The sequence below is a fragment of the Pteronotus mesoamericanus genome, unplaced genomic scaffold, assembly GCF_021234165.1.
Source record: "Pteronotus mesoamericanus isolate MK-2021 breed Mesoamerican mustached bat unplaced genomic scaffold, CSHL_Meso_final contig_74, whole genome shotgun sequence".
NCBI classification, from domain to species: domain Eukaryota; kingdom Metazoa; phylum Chordata; class Mammalia; order Chiroptera; family Mormoopidae; genus Pteronotus; species Pteronotus mesoamericanus.
This window is the reverse complement of record NW_026555247.1, coordinates 32,922,489-32,950,338: the sequence shown is the minus strand read 5'-3', so window position 1 is coordinate 32,950,338 and position 27,850 is coordinate 32,922,489. Positions and strand designations below refer to the sequence as shown.

Sequence of the window (27,850 nt, the reverse complement as noted above, 5' to 3'; positions counted from 1 at the left end):
AGACTGTTCAATAGTCTCAGCAAGAGGTGGGTAGGTATTACCAACTGTCTACTATTTTGGAACAAGCAACACAGGGGGTCTCTTCACTCAGAGCAAAAATTCAGTTCTAAAGTGTGCATGTGTATTGTTTACGGAGCTGCAGGAATAGGACACAATGCTGATCTCTGTCTTCCCCCTCCTTTCCATATCAATCCTTAATATCAATATCAATGTGAATATTGTTTCTATGGCTATTGTTTTGAACTGCTAAACTAACACCATAATTTACAAAACCACTCTCCTTTTCGACTTTCAAGTGGTTTCTATTTCTGTTCTTTAAGCTGACAATGACTATGAAAAATTTGGCGTGAATAGTGATCCATTTCACTTATTTAATTATTTGTATTGGGAAGCTTTCTGTAAATGAGAATGTTGCATCAGATGCTATGAATATCCATAGTGTTCGTGGTACATAAAGTGTTGCTGTGCTGTTTTCTCTAAGGAAAGTAACAGTTTCGATGCCAGCGGCAGGGCGTGTGCTGGTGGATGTGGATGCTGTCATTCCGTTCTCCCATAGCCAGCGTTCGGTGTAGTCACTGCGGTCACTGAATATTGTTAACCCAAGAGGCATAAAACGATATCGGATGTTTTCATCAGTTGGCTGTTCTTTGATTGCTAGTAAAAGTAATCTTTTCCATATGTGTGTATTATTTCCATTTATTCATCACTTCTGCCCCTTCTGCTACCCTTTTATTCGAACAAGCCATTCCTATTGAATCCGAATGGGTAATATGAATGGTCATGCTGTATGAATGAATGGTCATGGGTGCTGAGAATTTCAAGGTTTATGTTTAGTTCTGGAAAACTATGCTGACTTCTATACTTTTCTATAGTGTAATCTTTGTTGAATGCAGCCATCTATCCATAGGTTGGTGACTCTTCAAACATTAAAATTAATTCAACTTGAAAGAACTATTTTTTATTTTATGTTGGGAATCCTGCATCCAGGCAGCTGTCACTTGTAAAACTTTGATGATTTCGTATCATTTAAACATGAATAAAGTGTGTAAACCTAGGCAGAGAGGCAATAGTGACGAAGTAAAAGTGGGGCCATTGTCCCTAACAAGCAAGCATGAGGCTTGAATGTAAAAACAACACTGTTTTTCTCTTGGTAACTTTTGGGGTTCTTAATAAAAATAATTGTGGACTGAGGCTGAGTCTCCAAAATAAACATCTGGGGAATTCTGGCGTAATTATCCTGTGGGAACCAGTTCCAGTCTTTTGTTGGCTCCTTTTCTTCATTTTTCAGACAAAAGAATGGCAGCCCCACCCTGGCTTAATTTTAAACACATTTTTCTGGCCGCCACCACCCTGACTCCGGCCTGCACACAGGCACCACATGTCTCTGCTGCCTGTGGCTGCAGAGTAATGCGACCAACTGCTTGGTTTTACGGGGGACAGAACAGGGTCTGGGAGGCTCTGTGTCCACTGTGACCTCTGAGTGGTCTCTCTGCTGGGCTCTCACCTTCCTGGCCCCCCGCACGCCCTCCTCTATTGGGCTGATCATCCTGAAGCACCTCGTGGCTCCTGTTTCTCTCCTCGTAGACGCTTTCAGGGGTCCCTTCTGCTCCCGGGAACAGAGCCCCACTGAGGCTCCCGGATCAGGGAAGGCAACTCCAGCCAGCCTTCACCCCCGACATCCTTCAGCCCGGCAGGTGACTCCACCTTCCTGCTCCTACAAAAGCTCTCTCCGTCCACGCTGAGCTCTTGCTCACTGCGGTGACCCCCATCTGGCCCAGCTCAAAACACCTGGGAAATAGCAATGGACGGAAGCGCACTGTCACGGAACCCACGCTGGGAAGCAGTTCAGTTTTCTCCCCCACTTGATGGTGTGTACGAAGGACCTGTCTGCAGACCATGCTGGCTTTATTTTGCTTGACAGTTTCTCCCATTTCCTGTGCTTAGGTTTTTCTCGTGACTAATGAGGCTCAACGTTGGTATGAAGAGGGGCCAGCCGTTGATGCTTGCAGTAGGGAAGCAGCCCTTGACCCCCCCTGGGCAGAGCTTGGATTCCAGTCTGAGTGCAGGCGCGTGCACTGTGCCACTCCTGCTGGACTCGGCTATGCGGAGACGCACCCGGTCCCAGCCCCAGACGACCTTGGGCTGAACCACTTCAGCGCTCTTGCTGGTAAAATGGCAATGATAGTGCTTGGCCACACGTCTCAGAGTAATTGCATGATAATTGTATGAGATGATGCTTAGGGGACTGGTAAGGGCTGCCTGATATTGTCAAGAAATACCATATTTTGCTGTGTACAGTGCATACTTTTTTGCCCAAATTTTTGAGGGAAAAATAAGAATGCACATTATACATGGGTAATACCTGACATACCTCGTTTCTGTTCTTGTGTTTTATAATTATTTGCTACATAAAATTTCTTCTGTCATAATACGTTCAAAAATAAATGCTAGCCCTGGCTGGTGTGGCTCAGTGGATTGGGTGCTGGCCTGTGAACCAAAGCATTGCCGGTTCGATCCCCAGGCAGGGCACATGCCTGGGTTGCGGGTCAGGTCCCCAACAGGGGACACACAAGAGGCAACCACACACCGATGTTTCTTTCCCTCTCTTTCTTCCTCTCTAAAAATAAATAAATAAAATCTTTTTTTTTAATTATATGTTGAAAAAATAAATGCTAAAATTCCTTTATAATACCAAAAAAAAAAAACAAGTATCTAAATATAAATACATAAAAAACTGAATTAAAAAATTGAAACGAAAGATTTTTTTTCCTGCAAGTGGGAGTCAAAAACATGGGTCCTCGTTATATGTGACACAGTACAGTAACTGGCATTAGTAAGATGTGTGGGGGAGCCCATGGCAGAGCTGGACAGGGTTACCAAAAAATCCTTTAGCAGGAAAGTTGAAAAGGTGCCTGTCTCCGAAGGGTCACCGTTGAAGACTTCTCCTGCACCTTCTCGGCGGGAATCATGGAAGTTGTGCAATGTGCAAAGGTAGCCAAGGCTGCCAGCCTTCTCTGTGGCCAAGGGTCAGAGTGGCCTTGCAGAGGCACAGAGGGTGCTGCTGTGGACGCAGAGAAGCCTTTTCTATCCCAGGCCGAATGGTCCCCTCAACGGTGGTATTAGTGGTTCCTTAATTTTATGTTAGGTAGCTCAGGCTTCTAGGTTTTTTAGGCTTCTGTTTGGGAGTAAATCAAATACACAACCCTGTTAGTCCTGGGGACAGGAATCATGTTGTTCCTATAACAGTATAAAGTTTAAATTTAATCTAGATCCTAGATATGTTTTATTACTCTTGCTTCATGAGATTCCTGGTCTAATTACAACTGTCATCAAGCTTGTCAGATCTTATGCTCAAGAGTATTGGGCAGATTCCAAGCAGGGCGGGGCGTGTGTCTGGATAACAGATTTCTGCTGCTGCTTTGATGGGTAGGATGATTATTCTTTGTGACTAAAGATATGTGCATCAGTTGTCTATTGCTATGTAATGAGTTACTCCAACACATAGCAGCTCAGAACAACCCGCCTTTGTTATCTCTCCGGTTCTGTGGATCTGGAGTCTGAACACTGCTCAGCTGGGTTCTCTGCATCAAGGTCGCAGCTGCGCTGTCCGCCCAGGCCGGGGTCTCATCTGAAGGCGGGACTGAGGAAGGACCCACTTCCACGTTCATGTGGTTGGTTGTTGAAAATTTTATTTCCTTTATTTCTTTTAAAAATATTTAGCTTTTCCAGCTTTATTGAGATATAATTGACATAAATTTAAATTAGTTTAGGGTATACACCATCATGATTTGACACATGTATATGTTGCAAAATGATCACTGTAAGTTAACACCCTTCACCTCAAAGTGTTACAAAAATTTTTCCCTGTGATGAAAACTTTTAAGATTGACTCTCTCAGGCCCTGGCCAGGTAGCTCAGTTGGGTAGAGAATTGTCCTGATAGGCCAAGGTTGTGGGTTCGATCACTGGTCAGGGCACATATGGGAAGCAATCAGTGAGTTTGTCGGTGGATGGAACAACAAACTGATGTTTCTCTCTCTCCCTCTCTCTATCAAATCAATTTAAAAAATTTCTTAAAAAGGTTGCCTCTCTTAGCAACTTTCAAATATACAGCATTTGTTAGCTCTAGTCACCATGCTATACATGCACAAAATTCATTTCCTTGAGGGTCTTTGGACTGAAACCCCCCAGTTTGTTCCTTGCTGCCTGTCGGCTGGGTGCTCACTCAGGTTCTTGCCACATAAGAGCCTCTCCTGGGGCAGCTGCTTCATCAAAGCCAGGAAAGGGAGAGAGCTGGCTGCCAAGAAGGAAATTACAGTCGCCTGTGAACTAATCCTGGGCCAGACATCCCATTATCTGTTGCTGAAAGCAAGGCTCACCCTGACTGGTGTGGCTCTGTGGGTTGGGCTTCATTCCGCAAACTGAAAGGTCGCCGGTTCAGTTCCCGGTCAGGACACATGACGGGATTTTGGGCCAGGTCCCCGGCTGGGGGTGTGTGAGAGGCAACAGATTGATGTTTCTCTCTCACATCAATGTTTCTCTCCTTCTCTTTCTCCCTCCCTTTCCCTCTCTCTACAAATAAATAAAAATCTTTTTTTTTTTTAAAAAAACAAGGCTCTATATCTAGCCCCCTGTCATGCAGACAGGATTATAGATTCTGCGTGCCAGAGTTGTAATTTATTATATTAAGCATAGAGCATATGATAAAAAAACATACATAGTATAGAACACATGCAAATATAATACTACAAATGTATTATGTCATGGGTGTTACATATTTTATATCATCTTTTATCATAATGAAAAAATATTTCAGAAAATACCCTTTCTTGTTGAGGATTTTAAAAGCTGTAAAGAAGATGACAGAGAATGAACAAAAATGAATATTGTGATTCATATTTCCTATCTAAGCTTGGGCCTCTCGGGACGCAAATCAAACAGCACAACAAAGATATCATTGACCAGGGGCTCTCGGCCTTTGCCAGCCCAAGTTCTCATTGCTGCTCTGTGGGCACACAGATCCTACCCTAGCAGGGACAAAACTCAATGTTTTTGTCCCCATTTCCCTTTATTTGAAGCTGGAAATCAGTGGTAGCAATGAAGTTTGTACTTTAATTTCTTCTAAGCAGAGTTTTATTGCAAAGGCAGGAAGGCAATGCTTTTTGCCTAGGTCCCCTTTTCCTCTCTCCTTCAGCACCTTCCCCTCCCCCCACCCGCCAACAAAGGGGACAGAGGATTTCATAGCCAATTACTTGAAGATGACAAATGATGGGTGTTAGGGGTTCCAGTTTGGATACCCTGCCCTTTTCCCCTCCTGTGTTCTGGGGTTCATGACCAGCAGGGCTGAATACTCGGGCAGAAGGTGGATGGAAAATGAGGCTCCCCTTAATAGATGCTGAAAAAGCCCCTAACCGAGCTCTGGTATAGTCTCTTGGTTCCTTCTCTCGCCCTTCACTTTCTCCCTCCACCCCCAACTTGTTTTAGGCAGCCTGAAGAAAAGTCTAGAGCCCACTAACCAGACAACTGCCTGGGGAGGGGGACAGAATGAGAGAGAGGAGCACTCTGGCTTCCTGCTAGAAAGCAGACCCCATCCTGGGTGAGGTGGGGAACGACCCATGTAGTATCCTGAACATCAAACTCAAGTGACAGAGTGATGGGACCCCCTCCCTTAGTGCTGTAGGCTCTGACCAATACATTTATCAAGGGCCCTTCCTTAGGGAGGGGCAGGGAGGTGGAGGGGAGGGAGTGAGGAATGCCGAACGCCTGTGGCAGATAGTCTGAGCCTTTGTCTTTCATAAGCATTGAGAAGCAGGGGACAAAACCAACAGCGGGAGAAAGGCAGGGCTCTGGTGGTCGTCTGGGAGGTCATTGTGGGAAGTCCAGTTAGAGTCCACTTGTGGCATTTTAGGACAGAGAGGATGGTTGTCTGCGTTAGGGTGGCAGCTGTGGAAATGGGGAGGAGAGAATGGATTGGAGGTTGTGTTTGGGTAGAAGCGACCATGTTTCATGGCTGCCAGGCATAGTTCATTTATCCGTACCCTTGATAACCTGGAAGTCTCCCTGGGGTGCGCTCCCAGGGCCTAGTGTATAACAGTAGCCTGCACCTAGCAGGTGATTACAGGAGGCCGAGTAAATGCGCAGGTGTCCGCAGTGCGCTGGAGCGGTGGGGGACATATTTCAGAGCTTCCATACTCACACTGTATACAGTGCCTGCCTTGCGGGGACTATGGTTTAGACCTGGAAACCTTCAGCTAAGGCCTCAAAGAAGTGATTTCTTCCTAATTGTTCTTTCACCACCCTAAAGTGACACAGCTAAGCTAGTCCCACATGTGGCTGTGTGTCTGGGGGTCACACACACGTACATCCGAGAACTTCCCACGCAGCTTAGAGCTCTCTGCCTAGACTTCCAGGCCGCCTGCTCGGATTAGGCCTGTGGAGCATGTCCGGGTGTGACTTGGCTGGTTGTGCAATGCCTTGTTAACTTTGGATCACATACTCGGGGTTGTCGGTTGTCGAATCTGTTTCTTTTTGTTTGTTTGTCCCTCTCCCACCTCAAAGGACCCGGTCCAGTCTTAACATGAGAAATAAGCATGCAGATGCTTGGAGGTAATGATGATACCTGTTTACTTACAAAGAGTTTCTACAGCATGTGCTCACTGCCACTGCCCTGTACTCTTAAAAATGGTTTAAATGATACATTTTATGTTACATGTGTTTTGCTACAGTAAAAACTGTTTCTATGATGTGCTTTCCGACTTGGTGATGTTTTGTATGCCCCTGTCATGCAGAGATTAGACCCTGGCCCCGCCACTGACCAGCTGAGCCTCAGTCTACTTATCTGTAAGACGGGAAGATAATAGCTGCTTGACACATAGCAGGTGCTTAGTAAGTGGTAGCCACTTTATTATTGTTGTTGTGAAAGATTTCTGGTGAAAGTTTTGCCTTGAGGAGTTTGGGGGATTTTAAAAAGAGACTGTAGTATATAAATTTAAGTGTCAACTAAGGCATTGATGCTGCAATATTGCAAAACCACAAAAAGGCCAATTAAATGCTTGCGAAGTCCCAAGAAATAGCCATTTACAAACCCACAGACATTTGGAGAAGAGGGAAAATGTTTCATTCTGCAATTAAAAGGTTTTATAACTGTATTGCCCTGTGCTTAAGCGTATTCAATGTTTTTTAATACTCTAATATTTTACCTCCCAATGAGGGGCAGGTGCATTTTAGAAGTGATGGAAAAGCCTACAGGGATAGATCCTCACATGGTTCCATTTGTTATAATGTTGTTTTCTAATTATGGGAATAATTGTTAACAATAACAGTGACTTACATTTGAGTACTAACTGTAAGCTAAACACTGAACCAAGCACTTACATGCATCATCTCACTTAAACTCACGCATGGCAGTTATTGGAATTTTGGAAAATGAATAAGAGTGTGTGTGTTTGTGTGTGTGTGTGAGTGAGAACAACTAGGACTATGATACCTACTAATTTCCCCAAGAATATTATTGATTTTCACTAACATTTTGGCCACAAATCTCACCTTCCGACTTAATGTGTTTGACCGCATTGTCATTGAAAAGGCTAGTGATCCTGATTGAAATAACAATTTAGATCCGTCCGTGTAGTATGGAGAGATCACAATTTATATCCACAGTTGCCAGTTACTGGACATGCAGGTTGTTCCTGGGTTTTACCATTTTAAATATCACTGGACAAAATCCTCATAAATATTTGAACATTTCCTAGGTGTACACTTACGGCTATAAAAATTTAGAGGTCGGAGAGGCCCGATTTGGCACAAAGCATGCAATCAGCTAAACAGTTCCACTCAAGACAAACACTTGATTAAAATACATAACAAACTGTTCTATAAAAATATAGGACATGTCTAAAGCAATTGTATTTGCTGCAAATTTTTAATACTTATCATGCAAGCTATTTAGTGTCACAGATTTTGGGCTTTCTCCTCTGTAGAGCAGGAATAACAATAACACCTTCTCCAAGGCTGTGTGAGAAATGTCAAGGGTCGGTATTTATAAAGCATTTCAGGCGGGGCTTGGTGTGCTGGTAACACTAAATAAATGTGAGGTTCTAGTGTTGACAATACTGAGTACACAGCAGTGTGACGCTTATGTAAATAATGCCAGGCTGTGTGCCTGTCCTGAAGAAACTGAGTAAATGTTTTCGTAAAATAAATGTAACTAAGGTTGTTTCTGTCACTTGTGTAGAGTCACTTTATACAGTGGCACATACACCAACATGAATTTTAGATACGGGCAGTGGGTGGTGGCAGCTAGGAAAATTGGCCAGGGAGTACTCCCAGGAAGTCATTCGCAAAACTTGAGGACCTATACTTGTATTTAATATATCAGAGTAAAGACTCAGAATATTAGTGTTGGCAGAAACCAGATATCTTTGGTAAATGGGTTTTAAATTCCACAAGCAATCCACAGTAAGAAATTCAATTCCGTTAAGAACCACAATGCAAATAAATGTGTGTATGCATTGGTTTGTAAAACTGTCTCACCAGCAGACTCACTCTTACTATGTGTGCTGTGCTGATATTTTATAATGTTTCATTTTATTTTAATATTGGTTGTGAACCAATCGATTTTGTTGAGACCCACAATTTGAAATACTACCTTAAAGTTTGTCTACCCCCTTTAAAAAAATTTTTGAAGCTACATTTTTGTTGTTGTTAATTCTCACCCACATATATTTAATCAATAATCAATGGTTTTGTTCTTATTTGCGTGATGATTTGAACTTTGGGGTCATTATTCAGATATATATATATACATGTTAGTAAGATAATGTTCTGTTAAAAGTGCATTGTAACCAGATACAGGCAGAATTCCACCAAAAACTGGGCACGGTCATAATTCACTCTGGTTTCCCTCTCTTTTAAACCAGGTAGTTCCACTTTACCAGCAGAATGAATACAGAAAGAGACTCAGAAACGACATTTGAGGAGGATTCTCAGCCTAATGATGAAGTGGTTCCCTATAGTGACGATGAAACAGAAGATGAACTTGAAGACCAGGGACCTGCGGTTGAGCCTGTGCAGAATCGAGTCAACAAAGAAGCGGAAGAAAGACGGGAGACATTCAGAAAAGGTAACCGCTCTGGGACCCGGAGACCAGCGACTGCCCTTGTCATCCTCACAGAAGCTGTGGCAACGGCTGCAAAGGATAAATGGCCTGTGCTAGATGATCTAGGCAGCATCTTCTTATCTCAAGATGCAATTGAGAGAGTGTTTAATGGGCTTACCCAAGGACGCATCATCCTCAGTATGTAGGGCTGGTCTACCACATCTGACAAGTTCAGCCCGGAAATACAAGGTCTCCGTTAACATCTGTATTTTTTAGAAGGCAGTTGTATGTGGGAGAATTTGCTTGTTACTACACACAGGGACCTTGGAGTTACAGTATCTTTCGTTCTGTCATTAGTGGATATAAAATGGTTTGGGCTATTTCTCTAGGAAATTTTTTATGGGTCTCTGATTGCCACTTAGAGCCTTTTATACAGCAAACTGTGCTTCCAATCCAGACTCAGGGCAGCTTCAAGGCAGGGTTCTAGACCAGGTTGGCTAATTTTTTCTGTTAGTGGCTAAAGAGTAAATATTTTAGGCTCTGTGGGCCACACGTCACCTGCTGCAATTACTCAGCTCTACTGATGTTTCGTGATAGTTTGTCATTTAGGGTAACAGAACATAGCTTACTGCCTGGCTGGGTGGCTCAGTTGGTTGAAGCATCATCACTTGCACCAAAATGTTGCCAGTTCAATTCCCAGTTGGGGCACAAACCCAGGCTGTGGGTTTGGTCCCGGGTTGGGGTGCTTACTGGAGGCAACCAATTGATGTTTCTCTCTTACATTGATGTCTCTCTCTCTCTCTCTCTCATCGATAAACATATTCTCAGATGAGGATTTTAAAAAAACAAAACAAAACGTAGTTTGCTTTCACAATTATGCAATTTCCCTGGTGGCTCTTCTATTTCATCTCCTGCTGCTTCTTCCACCCTGGCAAATAAATGTAGTCTTTTCTTGTAGCTCTTCTGCCCCATGAAGAAGCTGATCTTTTTCCCTCTGGACCCCAGCTTTGCTCCAGGTTGAACATGTTTCTTCAAGGTCCCTAGAATGCCAGCTCAATAACTTTCCCATTCACAGAAATCTCCCTGAAGTTGGTCTGCTCCTGACTCTGCAGACGTACCTCTCCGCGGCCTCTACCAGAATGACCTCTGGCTTCACTGGGTTTCTTCAAAGTCTCCGTCCCGGCCAGCCTGCCTTCCAAGGTCTTCCTGAAATCTGCTTCCTGCCTTTTGTCCTCTGACCCTCCGGCCCCTCTGCCGGGGTTCCCCTGCCTGCTTAAAAGTCACGAGCAAAGAAAAAACTCGTTGTTTTTCCAAACAGTTCTGACTTGGAGGAAAAAGGAACACTCATTCAGTGAGCCGCTCTGCTCTGGTCCAGTGGTGCCTCTCTTGGGCTCCTCTGTGCAGGGAGGGCCTCAGTGTGAGGAAAGGCCTGTGTTCCCACAGGGCCCCTCCCACCGCAGGCTCTGAAACCTGGGGAGGCCATCAACCTGCATTGCCTGCTCTCAGCCTTCCATATGAAACATGTAGAATTTTTAGACCTTCTTGTGGACTTCTGGCTGTAATCTTAAGCTCTTGAGCAATAAGCTTCACTGCTTTCTGCCTCAAAATAGAAGTCATGACAATTGAGCTGAAGTGAAGTGGAATCGCTGCCAATCTGAGCAGGAATGCGGCCTCTGTCCGAACAGGTCCAGACTGGATCGTGTGCACGGACAGGTTCGCCAGCAGTTCTAGCTGACTGCCCAAATGGTGCGGAACATGTTTCTTCCCCTTTCCTTCCCCTTGGCACTTCTAAGTTTCATATTGCAATCTTGGAATCTCTACCATATGTAGCTATCTGATGAGCTGTCAGAGAGGTGGCTCAGCGGGGTGGAGGGCGAACTTTGGTGCCTGGTGTCACACTATCAGATGTGTGGTTAAGGACACAGCACAGAGGCTGGGGTTGGGTGCCTGCAGAAATGTCAGACAAGCACGTAGTGGGTGACAACTCTCACCTCTGGTTTTTTCCAACTCTACCGTCCCACTCTGGTGCTCAGGGCTCTTTCCTGATCGGCTCAGTTGCCAGGTCACGTTTGTTGTCAATTTCTACCCTCAGAATACAGGCACTGAGAGTGCTCAGGCTTGATCTGTTCTCTTCACAGCCCTTTTCTGATGGTGGCTTATCTTTCTAGAAGAACTTGGTGGTTCTCATTTCTCAAAACCCCTGTCAAGTGACTTTGCTTGTGACTTTTAAACATATTATTGTTCTGACACTTCTATCTGCCCTTCCCAAACACACAGAGGACATTCAGTAAGTGCTAGACTTCTCCCCCTCTCTTCCTACTTCGGCCTGGCACCCCTCCCCCACCCACCTGTCCTCTCCTCCCCTCCTTTCTTCCTCCCTTCTTCCTCTAAATCCCTCTTTCTGCCTTTCTTTCTTACCCATATTCTCACTTAGGCATTTTCCCAACTTTAAAAAAAAAATATTTAGTATATTTATTTTTAGAGAGAGGGGAGAGGAAGGAGAAAGGAAGGGAAGGACACATTGATGTGAGAGAGAAACACCAATCAGTTGCTCTGACTGGGCATCGAACTTGTGACCTTTGGGACATCTATGGGACAATGCCCAACCATCTGAGCTACACCAGTCAGGGCAGCATTTCCCCAATTAAAGTCAGTGTCACTCTGACCTTTCAACCATTACCTCTCTGTCTTGACATTTTACATGAAGGACAGTTTTCTTCAAAGAATTCAGTTCTTAGGGACTCCAGAGCATGGGTCACTCTGTGAAGTACCATCGGGCCGAGGAGCGCCACGGAGCAGTGCCTCAACACGCACGGCCCACGTTCATTTCATGTCATCTCAGGGCAAAAAGTTCTCTTTTTTGTAACATGCTATAGCCCAACTGAGCTTTAGTAGTAAGCAAGTGTTTTGAGAGACCCATCACCACTGCTGTTTGGTTGAAGGACATTTATTGAGCGCCGTGAGACTGTGCCATGGAGGAAGCGATAAGCCCACAGATTTGACTATTTACCCTTAGCTCACTTTGAGCAAGGATTGACAGACTGGGTGGGAATGTTTTCCATGTTGTGGAATGAACACTCTCTTTGCGCAATGAACACACTAGAACAGAACAGTATTTCCTGAAGTGTGTCCTGGGAAACACTAGTCCCACCAAGTGCTCCAGGACACACAGGTGCTGTGGTCCCTGGGACTGGAAACTCAGAATTCTTTATTTTCATCATGGAGCTTAAGGTTGTCCATTGGCATAAAAGGATCCAAGAAGTTTTGGCTTTAAAGAAACCAGCTTAATTCCATTCAGCCACAGCTTCCTTGACTCGAGGATGCTGGGTCCTTTTGTTGGTTTTTTAGTTTACCATCCTGGCGTCACTAGGTCAGCTCCTTGGGTAACCGTGCCAGTTAGGAACCAGCGTAGGGATGAAGTCTTGAGAAGGAGGACGCGATCTGGAGAGGGATCCTGGGTTAGTGCGGATGGAGAGAGTCGATTAATAAAGCAATGCTGCTGAGGAGGCAGGAGACAGCTCTTGCATTCCATCCCCAGGCTCAGAAAACTCTCCCATCCTCTCGCTCTGGCCGGCTTACAAATACACCCTCCGCTTCCCTGTCCAAAGCAAATTCTCACCTGCATCCCAATTTCTGCCTTGGGCTGGTGTCCTCTTTCCTGTTCTCGCAGCCATGCTGTCCCATTCTCTGGGCCTCTTCCCCGTCCATGTGCTGCCCACTACTCTATGGATAACACCATCCTGTTTTGTTTTTCTTTTTAATTGATGTGTGTGTCTGTGAGAGAGAGAGAGAGACAGACAGACAGACATCAATTTGTTGTTCCACTGATTTATGCATTCATTGGCTGAATCTTGTGTGTGCCCTGACCAGGGATTGAACCTGCAACCTTGGTGTATGGGGACGGTGCTCTAACCAACTGAGCTATGTGGCGAGGGCTGGATAACACTTTCTTAAAGGTCACCAAGAACCCAGTGTCAACTCCAGTGAGCATTTCATCAATTATCTTCCCCCAACCTCTGTTTCTTCTGATGTGCTTGGCCTTTTTAACAGCCTCTCCTTCAGGAAACGTCGACCTCTTTGGCAGCGGGTCCCTATTACACTCCTATTTCTCCTCTTCCTCCCACCTTTAAATGTCCACATTTCTGTTCGTCCTCTGCTCTCTCGCTGCAGGCCTTCCTTTGGCAAGCTAATCCCTTTACTCTGCTTCAGACACCGCATCTCTGTGCGTGATGCTGAGACCCAACGTGCGTGATGGTGAAGAGGGAGGGCCCTGGGTGCAGACTGTGGGCTTCAGCCTCGGCTTCACCACTTCCTAGTTGTGTGACCTTCAGGAAATGGCTTCTTCTCTGTGTGCCTCAGTGTCCCCATCCTTAAGATGGGCATATTATTAGTACCTATTTTACTGGCCGGCTGTGAGTATTAAATCAGAAAATAAATGTAAAGGACTTAGACCCGTTTTAAGAACACAAAGTATTCAATGGATATTAGCTATTTTCACCCTCCCCGCACACCAGTTCCTCCCTTAATGTCTTTCACATCAAACCTAACGTGTCTACCCCACTCCTCACCTCTCCCGTCCTTCAATCACCAAACCTTCTTGGCCCCTCTACTTCCCTTCGGGGCAGTCCTGTTCTTCTGGACCCCCCAGGCTGAAGCTGCAGCAGTAATTCTTCTCAATGGAGCCTTCTCTCCCCAAATCCAGTACAGGGAGTGGAAGAAAAGGCACATGCAATGAACAGTTACTTTTCCCAGCAATGACTCTGCCCACGTACTGAGGAAAACTTTGCTGGTTCAGCGTCCTTCCTGTCTCTGCTGTCTTACCCGCCTTTCCCATTAGTTCAGCTTCTCTTGGTGGGCGCTTTTGCTGGCCCCCGTGTTTTCCTATGCCCGGTGGTCTTTCAGATAAGATCTTTGACTAGGTCTGAGCTTAGTTAGCTCAGCACACCTGCAGGCGGTCAAGGCATATGTCTCTCCAAACAGGAAGGCCGAAAACTGTATTTATGGAAAAGTCCACCTGTGCACATGTAAAACTGTGGAGACAATGCTGAAGCTTGCACAGAGGGCCTCACTCATGCAACAGCTTGGTCTTGGGGGGGGGGGGGTTCACCTGTGGTTGTACTCCAAGAGCTGGGACAAAGGAGTCTGCCCTGGAGGACGGTCAGGAAAGGCTTCCTTGTGGAAAGGCGTTAATTAGGGGAGGGGGCACAAGTGCCCGGAATAGGGGACCACATGCAGAGGCTCTGTGTGGGGAGGAGGTGACAGAGAACGTGGAGGAACTGAAATGAAGCCTGGGCTAGGCGTGTGCTCACTCACGTGTTTGCCCCTATCACAGGGTAGTTTAAAAATGGACTGAATGGGTTTTTTGTTGCCCATCACCCAGCTAATCTGCTAGCACCACGAGGGCCTGGGGTCCAATCTATCTTATTCCAAGCTGGGGTCAGGGCACCGGGCTGTGGGCCTGGCACGCTGCGGAGGCTCGGTGGGCGTGTGTGAGTGTGGGCGTGGAGTGCCTCGGTAGAGGCATGAGTGGGAAGCCAGGGGAGCTCTTCCGCGGCCTCCCCCGGTCAAGGGAGGCTTTCTGGAGGCAAGGACGCCTGGCTGAGTTTGGAGTAAGTGTGACAGGTAAATCAGCCTCAGCGGTTTCAGGAACAGGGCGTTCCAGACGGAGGCAGCATGGCGGCTCGGGAAGCTGAGATTCAGGGAATTGCGAGTCATTGTTGGAGCCTCGATGACGAGTTTGGTTACTTTCCTGAAGGCCCAGGGAGCCAGTAAAGCATGTGGGGCTGAAAATAATGAGGGGAGGTGCACAGTGGCCCTCTCCCTCCATGGGCTCCCCACTGCCATGTCCGCTGCTCTCAGTGTGGTCTTCCTGGTGGAAAAGTCTTCACTGCGCCTGGAATTCCAGCCCCTCCCCCTGGCTGCCCAGGCCCGTGGGATGTGGTCCTGTCTTCCTCTCCCGACTGGCTGGCTGCCTGCAGCTTGCGGCCTTATTCACCATGCGCCATCCACCCCATCCCACCCTCAGTTGCTGGTTCATGGCAAGCCTTTGCCTTCCCCAGGCTTTCTATTCATTCGCTCTTCCCGGTGCCCACGGCAGCCCACCCCCAAAACCCCCCCGCCCTTGACTGGCTCCTGCTCACCTCCTTGGAGAAGGCTTGACCGGCGCCCGCCCCCAGCCCAGACCGGACCCCAGAGCCCCTTGCACTTACCGGCACTCCCCAAGCACGTTTTATGATAATGTCCCTGAATAGCTGTGTGACAGATGAAGCTTCCCTCGCCAGACTGTTGACTTCATGAGAACTGAGGCCATGTCCGTCGCATGCAGAGCACATGATAGGCACTCGATAAATATGTGTTGGGTGTGTGAATTTATTTGAGAAATCCCATGCTGGCAGCAGTGGGGAGAAGGAAGTAGACAATACTCCAAGTAAAAAGTGGTGAGGACCTAAACTAACACGGCCAGGATGGAAAAAGGGGGATGATATTTGTTAAGGATTTGACGTTCACAAGTCCCATTAGATCACAGGGTCAAGGGCAAAGGGGGCCTGAGGAGTGTTTTCTGGTGTAGGCACCCCATGGATATTGCTGAATTAAAAAAAAAAAAGAAAACTCTCCACACTTATTGGCGTAGAATGACTATTTCATGGTGTTCACCAATTCTGAGTCAGGAGCTCCAACAGGGCACAGTGGGGACAGCTTGTTTCTGCTGTAAGGTGTCTGGGACCTCCGCTGTGGACAACTTGAACAACTGAGGTGACTTGAACTGCTGGGACCTGGATTCATCCAGAAGCTTCTTCACTCCCATGTCCAGCCCTGGATGTGGATAGCTCAAAGGCTCGCCGGGGCCTTTGTGTGGGACCCCCTTCGAAGGTCTTGGGCTTCCCCCAGCATGGCGCTGGGCTGCAATGGGGGCGTCCTAACAAGGACCATCATCCCAAGAGATCAAAGCAGAAGCCAGTTGCAGAATTCAGGCAGCATCGCTTGTGCTGTATGTTCTCGTGGTTACAAGAGTCACTGAGGCCAGCCCTGATTCGAGGGAAGGGAAATCGGATGCCACTTCTTGATGGAGTAACGAGGTCATGTTGCAGGATGGGGGATACTGTTATGGCTGCCTTTGGAAAGTGCTTTCTGCCTCAGTGGATAACAGAAACATTTGTGGGGATGAGTACTGGTGGGGGCAGAGCCCCTCCGTGGGTCAAGGAGAGGGTTGTTGTTTTGAAGCTGACTAGTCTGAGATATGGGTGGGACGTTCGCTTGTGTTGCTGGCTAGCCGGCAATTGGAAATAGAGGATGAAGTAGTAAGAAATGAGCAAGAATGGTACAGCCTGCCCTGAGAAGTGACAGAATTTTAAGTTCTTAACCACATTGTAATAATTGGCACTGAGCTTTAGTTTCCAGAGTGCGGTCCTTAGAGTAGCTGATTAACTTTGGGGTTTTGCTGTACCCATGTGAGTGGCATATTCTTAGGGACAGGGCGTGTCCAGGTAAGGGCTTCAGGGGAGGAGCCTCTTCAATGGGACCTGCCCCCTCTCCTTCCATAGGTGCTCACACCCCTCCACACATACACACTCAGCACAGACATTATCATCAGCAGGTCTGCATACATTCTCCTGCTTGTGAGGTTAGCAAGGACGTGGACTATGGCATCTTAGAGCTGGTTCTGCATGTTAGATGCTGATTCTACACCTTGGAACGGGAAAGGATTCACACAAAAGCTTCAGCATCATTTATTTATGTATTTTTTTCTTTTTAAAGCTAAAGAATACTGTGCAGTCCCCAAAGTCCTTTCTTCTTGCCTGGGTTGGGTTGCTCTCTGTACTTGAAAATATAAAACTGCTTTTCTTTAAGTCTTCTCCAACTCAGAACGTTGGGTAGGAATGAAATGATCGTTGGTTGACAGTAGTTTGGAGGGACTGTTCTGTTGCTAAGGTTTAAAGGAATCACCAGTCACCACCTGAGCGTCAGGACACAGGGAGGACATGTCCTCGGTGTGACTGCAGCCTGGATGTGGTGTCAACAACACACATGCAGCTGTAAACCCAGTGGACGTGCCAACTTCAGAGAAGAATCCGCAGTTAAGGGTGTGCATCTCTAGAGCACCTATGAATCCTATTTTATGTGGAATCGGAAAACAGATGAAGCTAAGTCCGTTGAAGCATATGAATCCTAGGAAATCCTTGGAGCCTGCTGAGGACTCATGTTTTCCACTCAATTAGACATGTTTCCAATTTCTGACACATACCTAACATGTGGAATTTCTCCTCTGACTACTTAATTTCTTTCTCCAATTGGCCGTAAAGGGCCTGCTTGTTACCACTTCAGCCTTAACATCATCACAGCAACTGGCAGCTTGTAAAATAAAGGGTGTGGGGTGGGGCGGCGGCCTCCCTCTGCTGAGTGATTTGTAATGGGGGAGGAGCGGTGTGCCATCTGGTTCTCTGGAACTTACTTCTGAGTAGTGTCCTTTATGACTGAATCTTAAGAGGGGAGCTTTTGCTCACGGGGACTGAGCATGGCTATTGTTCTTACTGCTGACTTGGAACCCGTGTCTCTAATGTGGGTTTTCAATGGTAGAAGTCACCCCAGGAAGTCTCTCTTTTCTTCTCTCTCTCTCTCTCTCTCTGTTTTCCTCTCTCTCTATCTCACTAACTGGGCACCAGGATGTGATTAAATAAAAACCCTTAGGGATCCCATTAAGATCCAGACCAGCACACCCCACAGCCAAGGTGCGCAGGAATCCACCTGGGACCTTGTATAAATGCCAATTCCTGTGCCAGAGGTTTGGATGTGGCCTGAGACTGCGCATTTCTAACCAGATCTCAGGGGGTACAGCTTGTCCATACTTTGTGTGGAAAGGGCCAGGACTTGTTTCTTTTCTTTTTCTTTGTCAAAGGCAAGCACAGCATTTGGCTTTTGCTTAGCTTTTAGTCTGTCCTTTCCCACTTTCTCAAAAGCAGATCGAGCCTTCACCACCCTCCTGAAGGCGCCCACCCTGAGCCACCTCATGCTTCATCGCTCGGGAAGCTCCAGGCCCTGCACACCCTCCCTCCCTCCCCCTTCTCGCCCCTCTCCCTGGGGTACAGCCTGCCTCCCCCCACACTCCCCTCCGTCAGCTATCCCCTCTTCAGTCTCCCCATCCTAAAAACCCCTCCTAATGGGCCCCCTTTTAGTTTCTCATCTAGAAGAAACATATCCCAATAAGGTCACTGATGTAATGATCTGACCACCAAATCAACGGGCAGCTCTGTCGCGTCTTCCTGGGCACCTCTACACCTCCTCCTGCTGCTGCTGCTGCTGCTGCTCCTGCCCTCTCACTCCGTCACACCTGTCCCCCTGATTCCTCCCCTAGGGGCTTCTCGAGGTAGGGAATCTGTCTGATCCATGGATGGTTTCTCTTGGAAGGGGGTTCCAGCTCTGCCTTATTCTGCATTAATGGTCTTCAGACTTGTGTGCATGCTCATCCCCTGGACTCATGCTGCTGGCCCGTGCCCAGAGTCCCTGACGTGCCACTCCTGGGGTGGTGCCTGACAACGGGCATATTGTACAAGTTCTCAGGTGACGCCGCTGGTCTGCGCCTCTCACTCTGAGGAGCACTGCCACAGCGATACTATTATCGCAGCGGTGTCTCCACCTACACTTCCGGAGACTGTGAGTATGGGGAGAGGCCGAGCCTAACCCAGGAAGGCTAGAAGGCTTGGCGCGAGGAGGATGAGCTTCATCCACTTTTCCGGGCAGGGTTGATTGTATCATTTGCAAGTCTCACTTTCTGTCCTACCCCTTGTGGCCTGTTGGCTGTTCTGGGCCCCACAATGGAAGGACCCAGCGCGTGTACAGCTCAGCGGCCCGTACACATCAGTGACCTGGGAAAGGCAGAACCCCTCCCCGCAGCAGGAGTGAGGAGCAGACAGGGCGCACTTCTCTTTGTAATACCCCCGCCCCCAACCTGACGCCTCCCAGGCCGCGCCTGCCACAGGCCCTACAGGACCTCGACTTGCCTCACTATCACGTCACGGCTTCTCTTGTTCACCTGCGCTGCTACTTCTTGCTGCCATCGGCATCCTGGGCCAGTTCCCTTCTATCATTACTTTTCTTTTTAACTTGCCTCTTTCTTGATTTCTTTATTTATTGTACTATATTTTTAATTTAATTTTATATTTTAATTTTAAAAAATTAAATTTTTAATTTAATATATTTCATATATAGTTAAGTGAACACACGTTTAAATGATGTTACCAGTTTCTCAAATGTCCTTCTAGAGATATATACACACTTGTATGTGCAAAGAAGGCTTACAAATGTGCTCTTATATATGCATAGATACACATACACATGAACACACATGTGCAAGTGTGGGTCATGCATGCATTCCTACTGTGCATTAATTCTGTGTGTCTCATGGCTGAAAGCCCAGTAGAGTAGACCCTCTCTGCTTTTGTCGCTTAGTGTAACTTGGAAAGCTCCCCTATTAGCTCCTTCTTTCCAGACCACGTAGGCTTTCATTGTGTGTGTGTTCAACCAGCTGCTCATGGTAGCATTTAGGTTGTTTCTGATCTTTCAGATCAACAGGGCCACGCTGAATAGCCAGCCCTGAGCTATGCCACTTCTCCTGTGCGTGAGGATGTACGCGGGGCATAAACTTCTAGAAGTGGCATTGCTCAGCCAGTGTGCGCGTGGGTCAAAGGTTGATAGATCTGTTCAAATGCTCTCTCCAGAGACCGCCTACTAGGGCCTCTTTCTCCGCCCTCTTCCAGTCAGCGTGTCATCAACTTCTTTCCTCTTGGCTGACGCCTTGCTGCAAGAGGATAAAAATTGTTGCCCCACTGAAGACACTGCACTTCTTTTTTCTTATGCATTTGAATATCTTTTCACACATTTAAGAGCCATTTGAATTTCCCTAGGTATGAACTGTCTACTCACGTCCTTTACCAAAGAGTTTCACTCTTTGGTTGGTTGTTTTTTTCCTTTTGACACTACATGTTTGTTCTTTTCACTCTTCTGGTTTGCTAAAGTCTGTACCAGCCCATGCAGCTTGCTGGTTTGTTGGGGTGTCTGTAAGCCAATTCAGAACCAGCCGTGACGGGCAGGGGGACCAGGCCAAGCTTGCTTCCTTTTCCACGTGGTGATGATCAATGACGGGCAGGGGGACCAGGCCAAGCTTGCTTCCTTTTCCACGTGGTGATGATCAAAGCACTTGCTGCCCGTGGGAACACTCTGAACATTGTGTAGCAATATTTACATGTTTTGAATACACATTTACCAGATATGGGGATGATCTTGAGCCACAGCTGGCTGATGTTAAATGTTTGGGGTTTTGTTTACCAAACAAGAGGGTGATGAGCTCAGATGTTAGGAATGTGGTTGGCTGAAGGGTAGAAAAAAAGAAAAGGTGAGGACAGTGGCCTATAAGAGGCTACCACAGAGTTGAGAATTGTTCTGTTAAACCAGAAGCAACTTCTTCTGGTAACTCGGGCAAAAACTATGCACCCGAGGAAAATCAGATTAGAAAGATTGAGTGCAGGGTGGGCCTTGGGGGAAGCATTTTAAGAGACACCTGTTGGGTGAGAGATGTTTCCCCCAGCAGCAGAGAAGCTGTGGACTTTCTCACACACCCTGGAATTTAGACATGGTGACTGAATGGTCGATGCGACCTTAAGTACATGACATGAACTTGTAAAGAAGACAGATACTGGAGATCAGGAGAAAGCATTGCATAACACTGACGTATGACTGGGACCCTAAAGTGTTGAATTCGTGGGCGATGTCCTTTTTCTTTGATTTATTCATTCACTAAATATTTCATGGGTTATAAATGTTATAAATTAGTTCCCTAGGACGGCTGTAGAAAAGTGCCGTAAACTGGGTGGTTGAAGCAAGCAAATGAGTTTGAAAAAATAATTTAGCTGTGACCTTCTGGTGTTGTGGGACTTCTGCTGGGGCCCCATCTAAATGAGGACTGCTCTTTCAGAATTCTAATGCTCTGTGGACCAGTTACGACACGTTCATTGGCGTGCTGGAACTGCTGGAACAAAGGACCACACACCCGGGGACTTAAACAGAGGAAATTCCTAGTGTCACCATTCTGGGGGCTGGAATTCCAAGATCGGGGTGTTGACAATGTTCATTCCTTCCCAGGGCTGGGAGGGAAGGATCTGTCCCAGACCCCTCTCCTTGGTTTGTAGGTCTTTCCCCTGTGAGTTCACATCATCGTCCCTGTATGTGTATCTGTGTCCAGATTTACTTCTTTATAAGGATGTTAGTCATTTGGGGTTAAGTTCCATCCTAATGACCTCACTCTAAATTGATTCCATCTGCTCTGACCCTATTTCCAAATAAGGTCATATTCGAAGGCAGGAGTAGGGGTTAAGATTTTAGCATGAATCTGGGAAGGACACAGTTCAACCCATAACAACATGCTGATTTCCTACTTAATGGACTTTTTCTTCTTTCCTTTTTAAAGAGTGTACATGGCAAGTCAAAGCAAATGATCGAAGCTTCCATGAACAGCCTCATTTTATGAACACCAGGTTGTTTTGTATTAAGGAGAGTAAATATGCGGTAAGTTGATTTTAACCGCCTATATTTTCATTACCAAAAGCCAGTTTTTCCCAATGGCCTTACTAGTGTCATGTGACACCTGCCTTCCAGATAACCCTGGCCTGGGGCCACTGGTGGCCACTATGAGTTCTGTAGAGCGTCCTCACTGTCAGTTTGACTACCCTGACACTGGAAAGGGGTGACTCCAAACAAAACAAAACAAAACAGACTTACATGGATTGGAAATTTCCCTCTGTATTTGCAAGACTCTCTTTAAAATATTTTGTGAAAGAATATACAATAATATCACAGACACCTTATGTTTGAAAGTAAGAAAAAATGGAAAGGAATCTTTCTTCTTTTTAATCCTCTCCTGAGGATATGTTTATTGATTTAAGAGAGAGAGAAACATCAATCGAAACGTCAGTCGGTTGCTTCCCATATGTGCCCCGACTGGAGACTGAACCCACAGCCTTTTGGGGTACGGGACGACGCTGCAACCAGATGAGCCACCTGGCCAGGGCTGAAAGGAATCTTAATAAGTTATCCTTCCCTCCACTGCCTGTGATGGATTTAGAGATTGTGAGGACTTTTTCACCTCAAAATGTTTATTACCATTGAAATATGACAAAAACCACCTGTTAAGTGTGGGCTTAAATGTTATGTGTGTTAGTTTCCAAGGACTGCTGTAACAAAGTACCGTAAACTGGGTGGTTAAAGACAACAGAAATGCACCGTCTTACAGTTGAAGGGACCAAGGCCCGGAAGGGAGCCGTGGGCAGCGCGGGTTCCTTCTGGCGAATGGGAGGAACCGTCCTCTCCGAGCAACCGGCCCTGGCTGCTGGCGCTGGCAGGCAGTCTTTGCCATCCTTGGCTTGTAGAAGCATCGCTCCCCTCTCCGCCTCAGTCTTCACATGGGCCTCTCCCTGTGTGTCCAATTTCCCCCTTCGAAGGGCAGCAGGCTTTGGATCAGGGCCCACCTTAACCCAGGCTGACCTCTGTAACGATCACACCTGCAAAGGCCCTGTTTCCAAACAAGATGACAGCCCCGTGTGTCGGGCTTAGGGCTTGAGCATATCTTTTGGGGGCACACGGTTCAGCCCACAACGATGTCTTTTACTCTTTCGTACACAGCAGCTCCCATCCCCTCCTTAAATGAAAGTGTTCCTTCCCCTCCCTGCTTTGCCGTCCATGTTGACATCTCCCTTCGTCCTGTTTTTCACGAAGCTCTAAGGGGTCAAGGATATAGCAGGGCCCATTTGGTCACAGCTGGATTTGTCAGGCTTCTGGGTGAAATGTCTGTGTCTTGATACCATCTCTGACTTAGGCTTCCAAGGTGTCTTAAATCGTTTTGAGGCCTGGTTAGAATTAAAAGCTCAAAGGAAATGTCTCAGTATCTTTCTGAGTGACAAATGGCACCTCTGTGTCACTGTTGGCCATAGGACTTAGTGCTTTTCGCAGATGTGTGTACACTGTGATAAATGTGTGTCATGATTTAGAATGACTTTTTTATTTTTTCCAACAGAGCAATGCAATCAAAACATACAAGTATAATGCATTTACCTTCCTACCAATGAATTTGTTTGAGCAGTTTAAGAGAGCAGCCAATTTCTATTTCCTGGTCCTTCTTATCTTACAGGTAATGCCCTTTGATGTCTTAAAATCTGTTTTGTATTATGGTGACTCAATAACATTAAAGTTGTGGATGCAAAAACTGCAACTAATCTTGAAAGTTTTTATATTAATGCCAGCACTCTGCACATAAGGGAATGGGCTTCAGACACAGAACTGGCTCAGCTGGTGTTTAAAAATTCCATTTTATACTGATATGATTGTTAAAACTGGCTTCCCTGACATGAATCAAGTTAAACTCTTCATGTTGTAAAACTATTTGTACCTTAAAATTCAGGCTATTATATATGCTTCTCCTTTATTTCTTATTTAAGTGCCTAATTTCCCCAAGAATATTACTGATTTTCGTTAATATTTTGGTCATAAATCACAACAAATTATTTTTGTGAAGTGGCTTTACATTGGAAAAGGCCTATTTTTCTCTGTGTTTTATTTTTTCTTAATTGTGGCAAAAAGCTTCACCTCTCTAGAGAGCACTGATCTTATCTGCTTAGGAGCCCTTGTTGTAATCAAGGGAACTCTGCCCCGGGAGCGCCGACCTTCAGCTTCTCACGTGCAGGCTGCAAAGGATGCGTGTCCACTTGGTTTTATCACATTCTTTATATCAAGCATTGGGTTTGGAAAATAGTCTCACCTGCTGGGATTCACCCAGGAAGGTTTTATGAAATGGGTAGCATGTGCATCTGGGTGGAAATGAAGGAGAGAGAAAGGAAGAGAGGGAAAGGGGGAGGAGGGGAGAGAGAGAAAGTGAAACGGAGAAAGACACACAAGCAGAGAGAAAGGCAGAGAGAGAGAGAGGTAGATACTCATCAGAGTTAGTAAAATGTAAGACCTGCTGACTTGACAGCACAGGATGATCACATTATCAAGAAGGACCTTTGAGAGAGGCTTGGAGAGATAAACACTACAAATTATAAAATACTGCTGTGTGATGAGTGGGCTGTTTTCCTCTTCCTTCCTTCTAGCAGAGAAAAGAGGAGTTACACACATAGACAAGAATGTGGGAAATGATCTATTTATTTTCCAAATGCTCCCATTTCTTGAAAGTACAGCAACGTAACTTAGGGAACTAGGAATAGCCTTAGGCTGCCCTTTACTTGCATTGCTACTTCACTTAACCCTTGTGCTCTGACTTGGGTACTATCTTACCCACTCTTTTGCACAGAAGACCTGAGGCCTGACAAGGCAAAGAAGCACATAACCCCTAAGTGGTAGATAGAACTGGGCAGGACTTGTGTTCAGGAGCTTGACTCTAACCAGTACCTTATAAGGCCCAATCATCAATAAAATGGTTACAAAAGATCTTGACCAAATTTGTTTCTCGATCTTCTGTTCCAATTTGTATGCTGTCTTGATGGAGGCGGGGCTTCCTGCAAGGCCAGCCTCTTTCTTGCCGAACTAGGAAGGACGTGCTTTGTTTTAGTGCCCCCAGAGCTGCCCCACCCGGTCGCTAGCTTTCAGAGCCAGCCACCACCCGCTGCCCTCTTTGCCTGCATCAGAGACCGCGGGCTAAGCACCCAGCAGTGTAGAGCCGGATGCATTCCCTGAAAGTTCAGGGACTCCTTTCACCCACATCCCATGCTACCCTCCCCGAGTTAATTATGATTACCACACGCGTGCGCGCACACACACAAATTGGAGCACTCACATTACAGAGCCTCCTTAGTGTCCAGTTAAGGTCACAACAAGAAAATTCCAGGAGCCACTGTCCTTTGGGCTCTGTTCCAGGAGGCCAGAAGCTAGAGAAATCAGATCATAAGAAGGAGGTTGGCTGGATGCTTACATGCCTTTTCGCCATGGCCTGCAGGATGCAGACCTGGGTGATGAAGATTAGACTTCACATCAGCATGCTTAGAGTTAGCAGTTACTGGTGGGTCAGCTGTGCCTTCGTAAGCACGCACGGATGCCTTTCCCTTCCTTCCAGGCCATCCCGCAGATCACGACCCTGGCGTGGTACACCACCCTGGTGCCCTTGCTCATGGTGCTGGGCATCACGGCCATCAAAGACCTGGTGGACGACGTGGTAAGGAGGACCGCCCACGCAATTTTCTCTTTGTGGCTTCAAGCTAATTTTTAATTGGGCATTAATGCTTTACATTTTGAGATTATTAAAATAAACTTCCCCTTCTTCTAAAGGCACGCCATAAAATGGATAAAGAAATCAACAACAGGACGTGTGAAGTCATTAAGGATGGCAGGTACGGTTGGTCATTGGTAACCTCCTCACAAGGCTATAATGTATCAGTATGTCTAGAGACATAGTTAGAGGTAACCATCAGAAGTCTGTCAGTGTGTTCACCCTTTTACATAAGGCCTCTATTCGCTTCCTAAGACTTTGTTTCCCTTTCGGACCTGGAGGTTCTATCCAATTTGCATTATGGGAAGTGGCTGATTGGGCTGCGACATCCTGTGTTCACACAGCTTCAGCCCGGGAGGTACTGCTCCCTCCTCTGCTGCTGCTTCCAGACTTCTGCTCTTCGGGGCTCTGCTCAGACCTCCAGCTAAAGTGATTTCTTCACTGTGCTTTTCCAGAGCATTTGGTTTTCATCTTTCTCATTATGATCTGAATTTTATTCAAATTGTTTGTGTGGCTGCTTCATCTTTTGTCTCCAGCTCTAACTTTCTTGAGGAGACCATCCTGAGTATTTGTTTTGTGTCCACCAATGCCTCCAACACAGAGAGAGCACTCAAGAAGTGTTTAAATTAACACGGTCAACTGGGACCCAAGTGCCAGCTCACCAGCCAGTAATGAGTTGTTTCTTGAGCAAGCACTTGTGGCAGGACTCCAAAGTCAAGTGCTAAAAATAGTGACTCGGGCCCAACTCAAAGACTTTATGTGTCAACGCTGAGGAAAATAACCTGGTTTATAGCCCCACTTCCACTCATTTGAATGTAGATTATGTCAATCTATAAATATGACTAGGTGGCTTTTTTTCCTTTACAACTAAATGGATTCCGTCCCAGAGGCTGCCTTTTACATCACTTAGAATCACTGAGCCAAAGGGTGGCTACCTGGCCCTCAGCTGGTCTTAACTGCACCGGGAGAGTAGCTCTGAGTTGCCTTGAATTTGGGAGCTGGGGTCACACATCTTTAAAACAGACTATATTTTGAAACTTTTTGAAATGCTGATTTGTTAGAAACTTAAATGGGTATCATCTTTGGAGTTTAATGCTGAAGATAGTCATCTTTTTTATTTATTTTCCATTTGATCAATATCCTTATTAGATTTATTATAAAAGTTATACGTACTCATTAAAGGGGTAAATTAAACTCTGAAGTGCCATGAGGACTCCAGGTGGCCCATGCGGGAGCCATAGTGTGTTCCTGTCCTGGGCCCCCCAGGGCCTGCCACTGGGGAGGTGATGGATCCCCGAGATGAAAGAGAATAGGAACGGGGGGGGGGGGACATAGGACATGAGCAAAAACAAAAGGGGGTGACATGTGTCTCCTTGCCCCACATTTAAGTACCTCCCTTAACCCTTCGTTACACGATCTGTGATGGAAAGAAGACATCAAGTCCTCACCATCACCATCGCTTCTTCCAGAAGATAACACAATTCTCATGACCACTTAATGTGGTTACATCGTTAAAGGGCTGAACTTTTAGCAAAACTTTCCCTGTGATTTACATGTTTTCCCAGGATCTTTGGCATCCTGAAAGAATAATTCCAAATCTCTTCCCAGTATCTTTAAAAAAAAACAAAACCTATTTTTATCTTTAATATTTAGATTCAAAGTTGCCAAGTGGAAGGACATTCAAGTTGGAGATGTCATTCGCCTGAAGAAAAATGATTTTATTCCAGTAAGTGAACAAGCCCTGCCTTTCTCGTGCTGTCTTCTCCCAGCCAACTTGACACTCAGTTTCGCCCTGGGTCTCTGTGTCACTGGTGTGTTTTGCTTTGAACAGGCTGACATATTGTTGCTGTCCAGCTCGGAACCCAACAGCCTCTGTTATGTTGAAACAGCCGAACTAGATGGGTAAGTGGGTCTCAGGTGCTCCGTGTTAAAGCTCACCTTTGGCATCACAGTCATCTCTTTGACAGCCTTGCTCTCTGGACAAGAAACCCTGAGTGCTGGCCTGGCCTCTACCACTTGCTTCCTGTCCAGCAGTGTCCCTAATTGACCAACCTCTCTTTTCTATTCCATCTGTAAAATGTTGCTTTCACACCTGCCTCCCCACCCCTCTTCAGAGAAGGTGAAAGGGTCAAGGGCAGATGGCATCCCCAGCCCTTTGTAAACTGCTGAACAGCGTTCAGATACATATGAATGACTATTAATATAACCTCCTTCAGAAAAAAAGGAACAGGTTTTTAAAGCCTTTGCCAATAGACAGTTTTGAATTCCCCCTTTGTTGGTTTTGATTACTAGGCTATCACTTGGAAGAGAGTCAAGTTCTGTTTTTGACCAGTTTTCAATACATTTATTGAGTGCCTCCTAGGTCACTAGATTAGCTTTATGTTTTAGCTCATTCAGTCTCCTCCACAACAGCATGAGACAAGTAATGAGGTGAACTCAGCCCTCCCCATGAGGACGCAGAGGCACAGGAGGTACGGTGGCCTGCCCGCGGCCACACAGCAAGTGGCGGAG

At 46.3% G+C, this 27,850-nt stretch overlaps 1 protein-coding gene across 2 annotated transcripts in view; it reads left to right on the top strand.

Moving 5' to 3' along the window:
- Window positions 1-27,850, top strand: part of ATP8B1 (ATPase phospholipid transporting 8B1) — a 107,204-nt gene that overhangs the window by 44,017 nt on the left and 35,337 nt on the right. The window contains exons 1-8 of one of the 2 annotated variants that reach the window (XM_054583725.1): window positions 8,385-8,498; window positions 8,918-9,120; window positions 21,554-21,651; window positions 23,156-23,269; window positions 25,187-25,285; window positions 25,399-25,460; window positions 26,993-27,065; window positions 27,171-27,241. In XM_054583725.1, the coding sequence (XP_054439700.1) occupies window positions 8,940-9,120; window positions 21,554-21,651; window positions 23,156-23,269; window positions 25,187-25,285; window positions 25,399-25,460; window positions 26,993-27,065; window positions 27,171-27,241 (698 nt within the window). In that variant the 5' untranslated portion in view covers window positions 8,385-8,498; window positions 8,918-8,939. Of the gene's footprint in view, window positions 1-8,384; window positions 8,499-8,917; window positions 9,121-21,553; window positions 21,652-23,155; window positions 23,270-25,186; window positions 25,286-25,398; window positions 25,461-26,992; window positions 27,066-27,170; window positions 27,242-27,850 lie in introns of those variants that run through there. The other variant, XM_054583724.1, reaches the window with a different exon arrangement.